At 33.6% G+C, this 13,557-nt stretch overlaps 1 protein-coding gene across 1 annotated transcript; it reads left to right on the forward strand.

Annotated features, from left to right (window-relative positions):
* The first annotated feature begins 679 nt into the window (after positions 1-679).
* On the forward strand, positions 680-2,306 carry LOC122585906 (universal stress protein PHOS34-like). Its single transcript, XM_043758023.1, has 2 exons — positions 680-1,376; positions 2,221-2,306. The coding sequence occupies exons 1-2, from the start codon at positions 680-682 to the stop codon at positions 2,226-2,228; spliced, it is 705 nt and encodes a 234-aa protein (XP_043613958.1). The 3' UTR covers positions 2,229-2,306.
* Positions 2,307-13,557: the final 11,251 nt, after the last annotated feature.

A 13,557-nucleotide genomic window follows, 5' to 3' on the forward strand; every position in this document is an offset into this window, starting at 1 on the left:
ACTCGTATTTTGTAAGGTTATAGTACACGTATACTTAATTAAATACAGAAAGTTTAATTATCTAAAATACAATGAATAATATTGTGTTTTCTTAATATTAGTGATGAAATATTAATTAATTGTGGAAAATTTAATTTTGTGATGGAAAACAAATAAGTGTAATTATTTAAAGTAGATGGACTAATGTTGTGTTTACTTAATATTAAATTTGATAATGGTATTATTATTTAGATTTTAAAAGTTTTAATTCGATATTTGTTTTTTCATAAAACAATTCAGGAACTTTGGTTATATTTGCTTACGTACAATCGGTATATACCGCGTAATGAAGCACGAGTCCGATACTCCAATTCATTTGGTAATCGATTTCTTCTTTGTCGTGTTGGGAACTCATCATTTGACGATAAAATGGTATGTCTATATTCGAAAGTTACTACCCAAAAATACTTCTCCCTATTATCCGGCTCCCAGACAAAACTATTATTCGGCTCCAAGACAAATATGAACCGCTGCAAAATCGGTATGAATTACTCTTTTTAGCCAAACAATTCCATGCATCAATCTCTCCTCAAAACCTTCCTCATCCCACTTGATTAATTCCCAAAGAGGAAAAAAAATAAAGAAAGAAAAAGAACTAATATTTAACTCAAGAAGAATCCGTTGATTTATTCTACATTCAATGAAACGTCCGGTTGCTCCATTGTCTACGGTTCGTGCAGATCCGCCATCTTCCCCACGATATCCGCCACCCGTTACCACTCCAACTGCCGGTGCCCAGAGGCGTATCGCCATTGCCGTGGATCTTAGTGATGAGAGCGCCTTTGCTGTCCAATGGGCTGTTCAAAACTATCTTCGGCCCGGTGATGCAGTCATCTTGGTCCATATCCAACTCACTTCCATTCTATATGGTGCAGATTGGGGCCATGCAATGGATACCGAGAATCCATGCAAAGAAACACCTTCGAAAGAAACACGTCAAAAACTTGAAGACGATTTTGATAACTTCACGACCGCGAAAGCCAATATGTTGTCCGAACCATTAGTGGAAGCTAATATACCATTTAAGATTCATATTGTGAAAGATCATGACATGAAAGAGCGTCTTTGTTTGGAAGTCGAGAGGCTTGGATTTAGTGTTATGATCATGGGAAGCCGAGGGTTCGGGGCGACAAAACGTAGGGGTAAAGGGAGGCTTGGAAGTGTTAGTGATTATTGTGTACGTCATTGTGTTTGTCCTGTGGTTGTGGTTCGGTATTCTGATGAGGATGATCAGGGTGGGGAGGATAGTGCGAAAAAGGTTGGGGCGGATGAGATCGCGCTCCGTCGTGCAGAGGAGGAGGCAGAGTTCCATGATGCTAAAGATCATCATCCTAAAGGTACATTTGTACTTCTACGGATCGAGTATAATTATTTATTTACTCATTACTTGTACTACTATTATTACTTATGGATATTTAATCTAAGTGAATGACAAATGATTCGATCGTATAGAAAAATTTACACCAATATATAGTGTGATTAATTACATATCAACCATTCGGCTTGATTTGTTCCATCAAAAAAAAAGACCAATCTTTATAAAAGCCGCCTGCCGGTCTTTTAATTGCCTAGTTTTTGTGCGGTTTTTTGTGGGCTTTTATTCTTTGTTTAAAACAATTTTGAAAAGGACTAACTTAATTTATTTTAGAAAACATGACAAGATATAGTGAAAGGATTAAAAGATTGATGATTCATTGGTTGCGAAATGACAATGAGGACCGTTATCTGGGACAAGCCACATAAACCGGCCTGTTTTCAGGTAGGACGTTGAATTGGTCTTTCAACTAAATGTTGGCCTGAAGTAGCCCTAGTCAGGCCAGGCCTTATCGATCTGGTTGGGCTTTTTAGGACCGGCCTTGGGCTTAGACCGTTTGTCCATCTCTTAAAAAATGATAAATGCAGCATGTGCTTATCTATTCTCTTTTTCAAGTCTTGTCCTCGTATTATTCGGAGCAATAGACATAAGATGATTTAGACATAAGATGATTTATATCTAGATATATCATTGATCTTAATTAACTAAACGACACTTCCATTTATTTCATGTATTAAACTTTGACTTTCCCATACTTTTCAGAGATCTTATAACTTCCAAATGTTCTTGTTTTAGGATTTTGAGCCAATTGAAGTTGAGTTCCATTTTTGTAGGTCTCCTAAACTTGATTTTGTATGTAATTGCAGGTACCTAAGCCATGTTGCCCTCCTGTCTATCCTGGATGAGAAAATGATGGTTACATTGTGATCATCATATTTTATGATATGGTTAAATGATAAACATCAAATTCACGAAAAGTTGTACATGGATTCTCCCATGGGCAAAACAAATATAGATATTACATGTTTCGGATAAATAACTTATTTAACTGTATCTAAAAACAAAATGGGATTCTAACATTGTAAGCATATTTTCTCTCTTTGCTTCAATCGTAAGAGCATAACAAGGAGTTGACATATGTTATCGGTGAGCATCCACAATCTATCAAGCACAAGTGATCGATTAAGAACATAACTTGGTAATTGCTTCAAGTATGCTACTTTAATTGTTGCAATTTGTCTTGGATTTTTTACTTGGCGATGATAAAGTTATATGTATATGGGTTAGTTGCAAAAATAGTCCTCGTTTATATGAAAAGACACTATTGCCCCTAACGTAAGGGGCACATGATGTCCTTAATGGTAGAAAATAGACGGATCTATCTATTTGGACTAAGGTCGCCACTAAGTCAATTTCACATGGACCAAAAACACCACTTTGCATAAGTTTCGACGATCTTGCAAATGAGGTGATAACACATGGAGCAAAAATGTATTTCGCCTTTTTATTTATGTTTTGAAATACTAAGAGGGCCGGTTTTTTTGTTTTGGTACGATTAGTTTGGACTGGTCCCTTCACCTATTTGACATCTTGTTTGGTTTTAAAAACGTTGATCAAATCATCAAAATTGTGACATGAAAGCCCATGGCAGAATATGGACCTATACTGATTGGGCAAAATTGCACAAAGCCCATGTTGTATGAGGCCCCTTCCATTTATGCCCATAATTTCTAAGCCCATAGCCGTATATGAACCAAATGTAAATCTAATTATATGTTGATGTTATAACAATATTTTTTAACCATGTAATGACTAATGAGCTAATGGCTAAAATTATCTAACGGAGTAATAAATTTGAGATGGAGACCTAACTTGTTAAATAATTGACATACTCTATCCGTTTTATTAAAAATTTTAAGATTTTTATATTTCAAGTTTTAAACTTAAATATTTTTATTTATATCAATATGTTAGTGATGAAAATTATATAAATTAATTGAATTTTAGATATATTTCATTGAATATCATTTTCATCTAAGTATAACTTAAGACAAAAAAAAAACAATGGGATGATAATTTTTAGTTGAAAGGATAGAATATATGATAACTTGGATTATTATCAGTATTTGTTAACCAAAACATTGAAATAATGCATGTGTGGTAACCAAAACTTAAGATTTATTTAGATTAAATGACAGTGTGTTGCCGTGATATATAGTTATCGAATGTTAATTATATATATTAATAGCTATCACAACTTAGAGAAAAAAATAATTTTAACTATTGATCTAAACCATTAAAATTCATAATCAAAACAATCTTAATCCTTAAAATTAAAAGTCGACTTAGTTATTTTATATATGGTAACCATTTAAATACTATTTAATCTACACTTTTTGAATCATGTATACTATATACAAATAAGTTACTTACCTACGTACAATTAGCAAATTCTTATGTTTTATATTTTTATATAGAACGACACGTACAAATTACCAACGGATTAAAAATATTTTGAAGTTCAACAGTTTAGAGTGAGTCGAGCACTTTAAAATATTGCAAACAACCTTAATGTCTGATATGTATGGTGAACATTTGAGTTTCATGCTAACCGATAGATTATATGTATTATACGAGTGGTGTACCCTTACAATGCAGCGGTGGTGGTAGCGATGGGTGGTGGTGACGGTAACGTGTGGTTACTAATATAAAGGTAATTGATGTAAAATGAGGTAGTGTATTTATTTTAAGGATTAAAGTAAAAGAATGTATATTGTAAATAAATTTCATTAAGAATACTATAGATCTATACCCGATCGGTGACAGGGTCAACCCACCAACCCATATGACCTGAAGTCAACCCGCCACTATCAATCCATCAAGTCATATGACTTGAAATCAATTCACCTATCCATTTAACCCATTAACCCAATTTTTTTAGGTTGGTAGTTGGGTTTGGGTTTACGCCTTTACGGATTAACATATTTAGATTGAGATTTCAAACTCAATATTGATATCAGGTCGGGTTTGTGTTGGATATTATCAATCCGTCAACCCCAATTAATTATTTTATAATTATACTTATATTTAGTTTAGTTACTATTTTAAATAAAGTTATTTTCCCGTGCATAGAAATTTTAAAGTTGACAGTTGGTGAAGTCAACCATCGTCACCCTCACCCGTTTTTCCTGAGTAAAAGTTTATAAGCATCATTTTTAAATCTAAGTTTAAGTATTTTGTCAAATATTCACCATTTTACGCATTTCACGATCCCAATGTACAATTAGTGCTCGGGTAACAAAAGAAACCAATATATGTATCACACATTGAAACTCGACCGAACCAGGAATTCGTCCTGAAATCGTCATAGATTTTTAACCCGCCAACCTAATTTTCTTGGATTGGGTCCGAGTTGGGATCTTAGTTTTTTAAGTCGACCTGTAAACCTGAACATTTAAATTTAATTTAGTTATTAATTAACGTTGACCTATATGACCCCAATCCAACTCATTTAACCTACAACCCCGCCAACGCACTTTACCCAAAAACAACTTAATTGACCTACCAACCCGTCAACCCACTTGACCAAAAAATCAACTCATTTGACCTAAAACAAACCCATTTGATCTGTCAACCCACATGACCCAAAAAAACAAACTCATTGTAATTAATTAGGTTAACCCTGGTCAAATATAAATTTAGATTTTTGTCTCAAAAATTTTAGTGGTTGGTTCACAACTAACTTTGCGCCATAAATAATGTGTTATTCCATACTTCTATTATTTGCTTTAAAAAAAATATCTCCATTATTTTAAATGGTTATATTCTTTTATCATTTTATAATTATAGATTTATATTTAATTTAATTATTATTCTTTAAAAAGTTGTTATCATGATATTTTTATTCATATATAGATAGATAGCCATCAGACAATTCTATAAATATATTGCACAGACAATTCTATAAAGTTGTTATCATGATATTTTTATTCATATATAGATAGATAGCCATCAGACAATTCTATAAATATATTGCACACCAAATTTCACTTCAACGTATATATATTAACCAGACATTACAACAAAATGGGTTATTTGTCCACACATATTTTTTCACACTTCATTAGAAGTGTGAAGAAATATGTTAATTTATTCACAATTTAAATTGTGTAGAAAAAGTTTATATTTAAAAGTGTGAATAATTTTCAAAAATCATAATTTCTACAAACTTATAAATGTATTAATAAAATGTTAACACTTAGAAGTGTGAACATTTGTCATTGATTTTTACACTTAGAAGTGTGAAAATTAATTTGTAACACCTAATTTTTTCACGTTCCTCTAGCATAAAGAAATTTACCACTCCTCTCGTGTAAAGAAATTTAATGTTACAAATTGACTTTTTACATTTCTAAATGTGAACATATAATAATAAGTGTGAAAAAACTAAAATTTTTAAATTTTTTCATATTTATAAATGTGAGTTCTTTATATACCTTTTTAAGTGTGGAAAAGTGAATAAATTTTTTCACGTTTTTTAAAGGTAAATATCGACAAATGACATATTTGTTGTAGTTAGTATTAAATTAGTATTTATTTAAATAGAATCAAATTTTTCATATGTTTTAATTGGACTTTATAGGAACTCTTTTTATTCATAGCTAATAAGCAACATAATTTTGGATAACATAAATTTATTATGGATGCATTTTTTTTTTAACGCCAACTTGATGCACCATAATTATCCACAATTTATTTTTTAATGACTAATTGGTTTTTTAATTATGATGAATGCCTTATTTCCATAATTAACTATTAAAGTTGACTTTTAATTTTAATGGTGGAGATTAATTTCTTGGTTTATTTTCAATGGTTTATATCAAAACATTGTTTACTTTTTTCTCTTTGTAGTGGTAGCTATATATATATAATTTGATATATCCCATGGTTCTTACCAAAAAATGGTTAGCAAAATAAGGAAAATTATATACATATGTGTACATATATATATATATATGTTGTTTCTAACCTGGTCAATGACCGGGTATAGATCTAGTTATATTAATACATCACAGCTTATAAGGACATGATAAGTTATTTGTTTTACTTGACTGTTAGTAGACCTAACATAATAATTCCGACACATATTTATGTTAATTTTTTATTTGGTAAAATTAATTCACTGCTAGTAGATCTAGTTAATTTTTTATTTGGTAAAATTAATGGATAAGGAAAAGTTTTATTTATAAAAAATCTGGGCATAAAATATTCTAGACCGTCTTCCCCACCACTGCCGTTGCATTGCGCGGGTATCATGCTCGTATATATTATATATATATAGTGCATTGAATTAAAAAGGAAAAGAAACCATATAAATTTGATACAATCTATTTATGCCAACCGATTAATTTTCCTTTGGAACATGATATCAATACGATAATACCTGTATTATTTTGAGCGCATACATAATAGTGCTATTTTTTTTCTATAGTTTTGTGTTAATATATGCGATTTTATATGTTGTATTTTAATTAAATTGACTAGTTTTGAAGGTAAAACTTCCCACAGTACATAATATATAGTTGTTTGTTTAATCTGTTTATTTTCGATGGGGCGTAGTGTTAAACTCGGAATTGACACCATATTGATATCCAACTTAATTGTATGATATATTAGTCATTGTCATGTATTGCCGAAAGGTTTGAAACACGTGACTTAGTTTGCTCTTGTTTTGTTATATTCATGAAACACACAGTTAGAAAGATTTGTAGATAAAGTTGTTACAGTATTTTTTTTATTTTTATTTTTTGTTTTACATAACGTAGTTTTTATTCATGTGTTTTTAAAGATTAAAAAGAAAAACATGTTTTAAACATTAAATAACTACATACCCCATTATTTGTAAGTAAATCAAACAGGATCTAGTAATATTAATACACGGCATATATATGTTTGATAATGATTGTATCTCGAGCGGTAATAGTATGTTTTGTATCGATTTTAAGTTTTAAGTTAAATCAGTTTTTAAATTTATCATATTTGGTTATAAATATAGGTGTTTGTTCATTTACATCCTTAATTTTCCATGAATCTCAAGGGCTTAATCTTAGCCCTTGGATCATTCCCATCAATGGTTAAGATTAACATTTACCTCTAATTAAAAATAAAACACGGAGGGGTATTTTCGTAATTTACACCCAAAAAAAAAAATCTTATCTTCCAATTCTCTCATCTTCTCTATTCACCTGATCAAAAAACACACACCCACACAGTCTCTCTCTCTCTCTCTCTCCCTATCTTCTCCTCCTTGGACAGTTACCACCACCACCATATCCGACCGCCGCCACCACCACCACTACAATCTGGATTTTCATCTCAAATCACTAGCAACAACAACAAATGGAAGATGATGTTTTAGATATTATTAGAGTGATATTTTATGTAGTTTATATAAAAAATGGATAAACAAACCATTTTTATCCATGATTTGTAGTTTTTTCTCTTATTTTTGTTTTTTCATATGATAAGAAATTGTATCTTTAGTTGTTGTTGTTTAAAATTTTTATAATGAGTTTTGCCCACAAAGTGTTTGATGAAATGTCTAAACCAAAGTGTATGTACGAAATCAAATTTTGAATATGAAAGTGTATGCTAAAAATCATTTTTGATTTTATATATGATTTGTTTAAGGAAGCCATTTGTTTTAACTAAAATATAATCATATATGATTTTGTATATATTTTCCCCAATGCATACGTATAATCATTCTTATGGATAACTCAAAAATGATTTTGTATAAGTATGAATAAAATCAAAAATGATTTTGTATGGATAATTCACACTATGTTTAAAATCATATATGATTTCAAACGGTTATATTTTTATGCAACTTATTTTGGTTTTGACTCGATGTAATATACAAAATCATAAATGAGTTTCTAAAGTTTTTCTCTAATGTATTTGTAAAATCATTTTTGATTTTGCATAGGTTTTCTAAATGATGAATAAAATCATTTTTGATTTCGTATTGTTTTTTTATGAATGAAATGGGAGTTACCTAAATGTCCTACACAAAATCATATATGATTTAGTATACTTGGTTGACTAATTACGACTAAAATCATATATGATTTTGAATAGGATTAATGATATCGAACTCATTTTTTTTTCTATATTTACAAATAAAATCATATATGATTTTGTATATGTTTTCCCCAATGCATACGTATAATCATTCTTATGGATAATTCAAAAATGATTTTGTATAAGTATGAATAAAATCAAAAATGATTTTGTATGGATAATTCACACTATGTTTAAAATCATATATGATTTCAAACGTCCCTCTCTTGTAGGCTTTAGCATTTTAGGGTTGAGCATTTAGGGTTTTAGAATGTAACCACTCGGTTTTACTTTGTAGCTTAGGGTTTAGGGTTTGAAGTCGTAGGGTTAGCCGTTCGGCTAACCCTACGACTTCAAACCATAAACTCTTAAGCGTACCGTATGCACCCGTCCCCCTCCTGTAGGCTTTAGCATTTTAGGGTTGAGCATTTAGGGTTTTAGAATGTAACTTTTCCCTCGGGTTTTACTTTGTAGCTTAGGGTTTAGGGTTTGAAGTCGTAGGGTTAGCCGTTAAGCTAACCCTACGACTTCAAACCATAAACCCTTAAGCGTACCGTATGCACCCGTTCCCCTCCTGTAGGCTTTAACATTTTAGGGTTTAGCATTTAGGGTTTAAATTTTTCCCGGGTTTTTATATTGTAGCTTAGGGTTTAGGGTTTGAAGTCGTAGGGTTAGCCTAGGCTAACCCTACGACTTCAAACCATAAACCTTAAGCTACAAAGTAAAACCTATACACCAATTTAATACAGAATCATAAAGTTGATTAAATCATATTATCAAACATTGATTTAGACATTTCATCAAACACCTTGTGCAATACTCAATCAAATGTGATTTGATATTAAATCATATATAAGAAACTTTGGTTCAGACATTTCATCAAACACCTTGTATGCAATATTGTACCAAACAACAAAATCAATTGAATAATTAATAAAATTTAACAAGTTCAAATGTTAGAATAAATCTAATCACATATTATCAAATTACATTTGATTATCACCTGAGAAAATTAGAATTCACATAACAAAAAGTCGTAATGTTCGTATTCAATATATCATTCAATGATATTAACTTCTCAAGATCCATTGATGATGAATGATGAAGATGATGATGATGACGGAAATGATGGTTGTGCCATTTCGATTGGAACGTGACGGTGACCTAAACACGATGAGGGTAGTGGTCGTGGTGGTGGTGGTGGTGATTTCCCAAGAGGGGGAGTAAGAGAGAAAGAGAGATCTCTGTGTGTGTTTGGAACTAGAAAAGAAAAAAGTGGGATAATGTACAAAATTACCAAAGTACCCCTCCGTGTTGTTTTTTTTTTAAATCTCAGCCGTGGATTGCTTTTGATCCAAGGGCTGAGATACAGCCCTTTGGTTTCACCACTTTTTATAGCTTCACATGAGTACAACTCTATAAATATATGGCATGTTACGCCGCGTTGACTATATGAACCAAATTGTGCTATGATATACTTATTTACGGGTGAAGTTTATAAATTATAAGTTGATAAAGATAGCCGTAGATTCAACTTTGTTTTTAAGAAAGCGTTGGGGTGATCACATTAAATTATACGGTAAATTGGTCAAATGTGTGCTTTGATGTAATACGTGTACGTATATTTTATTTTTGCTATAAAATATACACTTTTGAGAGCTTAATTGACTTGTATTTTCAAAATATTAAATTGACTTGTGTTCAAATTAGATGATAGCTATCCATATCATATATGTTCCTCTCAAGTTGGCTCCTAATTTTTAAATATGTCTTTATTTATTTGTCAATAAGCATCTGATATTTACTTTGATGAGCATTTAAATAAAATACTGTTTGCATTTACTCATGTGCTAAATAGAATTTTGCATATTTGATTTTATTTCATAAACGTATCAGAATTCGCTATATCATCAACCATTAGAGCTTAGACTCTAGAAAATGATCATGACATGATGAATAGGGCAAATAATACATCCATTTAGATGATAAGCAAACACTAATTCTTTTGATATGTGACGCTTAAAGGCTACTTCTAAGTTGCGATCCTCCATTACCTTATGCATATATGTTATTTGACGACAGTTCCTTGTGAACCTGTAAGTTCCCTTAAAGCGGATCGTTAATAGTTTAATCCGGTTATCCAGAGGTGCGGAATCTCTCTCTGTAACGTGGTGATTCACAATGAAAGCCCCTAGATCACCTGCTGCCTCGTAGATCTTTTTCGGGCTAGCAGAACGACCTTTGACCTATTAACCGGCACAAAATAGCTTGAAAATTCGACAAATATTCGACCCTAAACTCTGTTAGGGTTCTCGTATTTATAGGAAACACGATCTGGGCTTTCAGCGAGTCGACCTCGCATTTTCTCCCAGCTCGACACCTTTACGAGGTCGTAATTGTGTCCCACCTCGTATTTGGCCCTGTAAATACGAGGTCGTATTCCTATGTCTTGCCTCGTAATTGACCCTGCAATTACGAGGTCGTATTTCACATAGCAGAATATTATTACACATTCAATACTTAAACTTAATCTAGTATTCTATGCATAATACAAAGTTCATTAATGACAATCACATGACAAAGGCATATTACAATATAAGCCCAAACAATCTAGACTGCTATTGACATAGACGTGTACTTAAGACTCCCCCTTGGCAATAGCTTCTAGACGTTACAATAAATGTCTTCGTCTTGTCTTTGTCATCAATCTACTTCTTCTGCTTTTTCCTGCTCTTGCTCTTGCTCTGCTCCCCCTCAGTCTTAGCCACATTCTCAAAATCAGAATCTGACTCTGACTCTGACTCTGAAGGGGTATGAGTTAACCCTAACCTTTCCGTCATTTGATTCCTTAGAGATCCTGGATCATAATAATCATCGTAATCCATAATCTCTACTTTAGCTCTCATATGAGACTGTGGATCATAACCCAATCTTTTCTCTAGTCTATACACGACCACTAGGTGCAAATCTAACTCTATAGAAGCATTGGTAGTAGAATCGGTCTTGGTCGACTCACTATCCTGAGCACTAGCAATTTCATCATCAAGAGTAACAGCTTCAGATTGCCCTACCAAACCCTTACCCAATCTATCAGCGTCAATATCTTCTGTAAGGAGTTTGGTTTGAGGTGCCTCATACTCAACTAACATATTCAGCTCTGTGACAACCAGTTCTTGAGTCTGTGGAACTTCTGAGGCAGCCTTACCAGCAACACCAGCCTGGCTAGACTCTCCTTGAGTCTCTGTTTTGAACACAGAACTCCCTCCTAGTTCTTGTGTAGCTCTAGCAGCATTTGGATCTTCATTTTGATCATCATCATGCCCAGCTTTAGCCAGCTCATTACCTCTGCAACCTAAACTGTCTCTCTCAACTTTAACCTTGAGATAGTTATCGATGAGTTCATGCAGTTTTTCTTCAGAGATCTTGACTCCCTTCTTTAATGCATCTGCCATCCTAACAACCTTCTCATCTAGAGCCAAATACTTCTTATACATGTTGGACACCACCACCTCGGCCTTGCCCAACTTTTCTTCAAGAATCGTGTTCTTGTCTCTAACAACCTTCAAAGCACCAGCCAAACGAGTGATCAAACTTCTCATCTCATTCATCTGTGTCTGCAGATCACCAGAAGTAGTTTCTTCACTTGCTTGTGGTTGTGGTTGTGGAGTCTTAGGAACAACAACCCTTGGTACACTATGTGAGACACTAACAGCAGTAGAAGTTTCTTGTTCCCTAACAAGTCTTGTTCTCTTAAGTAGCGGCTGCTCTGGCACCCAATCTTCATCATCAGTCTCTCTTCTTCTTCTTTTTTGAGTTTCCTCGGTAGGTCTAGGAACCATTCGAGATCCAACTCTGATGAAAGCATGAGATCTGTAAGGATCTTCATTACCATCACTGCTAGAATGATCATCAGAATGGATAGATGGCTCTTTGTCTGCTTGAATATCAACAATAGCCTTTCCTCTACCTACAGCATCATCTCCTGATCCAGCCTGACCAATACCCACTAGCTTCATCAGCACCTGACCCACTAGCTCTAGCTGCTTCTGAACCAACAACAGCTCCAGCAACATATTCATCTATGTCTTAGTCCAGGTTTACATTCACTAGATCATCATCATTGGGATTGTACTTGTGCACTTGAGCGATATCACCCTCTGGATCAGTCATTTGTTCCAATATATCATCCACTATCTCAGGATTGGCTCCAGCTTGGTCAATCATCTCATTTGCAACTTGTACAACAACTTCAGGCTCATTCGGCACATCACCTTCAACAACAACATCATGCAACTGCTCTGGAAGCTCAACATCCCCAGCAGTTTCACCATCTTCTAGCTGAGGCCCTTCATAAGCTGATATGACCCCATCAACCGGTGCAATGTAGTTTGCATTGATGATCGCACTAAACAATCCAACATCATGTGCATTTGGATCATTCGGATAGCGAGACAAAAACTCATCATAACCACGGCGAATGATCATTCGGCAGGTAAATTTGGAAGTCGAGCATTGATAATCATCATCACAAATCGAGGAAACAAAAATCTCCTCTTGCCAGCGGCTGTGATCTGTTTTCTCATCTCGTCGAAGAAGAACTTTGGGAAACTATATGGCTTGTTAAACACCAAGCCAACAATCTGTGCATGGGCTTCCTAGTTCAATGTATCAAAACCAGACTTCTTGTTGCTCAGCCCAACGTTAATAACGTGAGCAAGATACCTCCACCTGTCGTAGAAACCCTTCTTGAACAACGTTTGACTGGCCAGGTCACCTGCAAACCCCATCCTCCGGAAAGCACCTTGAATTAACTCATGACGGAATCTAGTGAGACCTGTAGCACCACCTTCCTGCTCAACTGTGCCTAATCGAAGTATGTCAATGAGATTAGCAGCGGTGAACTGTATCTGCTGCCTGACAATAGTGGTATGAAATATATGTTCATCTCCAGCACGAACAACATTAGCATTAGCCCATAAATCTCTCAAAAAGTCGAGATATATGACGGGCGAATGAGTCAACGCATAATGAACTCGAGATCTTCGGAAGAAAGCAAATATCTCGTGATAGTACTCTGTGCC

Source organism: Erigeron canadensis, chromosome 1 (genome assembly GCF_010389155.1).
Source record: "Erigeron canadensis isolate Cc75 chromosome 1, C_canadensis_v1, whole genome shotgun sequence".
NCBI classification, from domain to species: domain Eukaryota; kingdom Viridiplantae; phylum Streptophyta; class Magnoliopsida; order Asterales; family Asteraceae; genus Erigeron; species Erigeron canadensis.

What these genes read in the sequence shown, in the direction of transcription:
- LOC122585906 (XM_043758023.1), top strand. Translation starts at nt 680, where the DNA reads ATGAAACGTCCGGTTGCTCCATTGTCTACGGTTCGTGCAGATCCGCCA.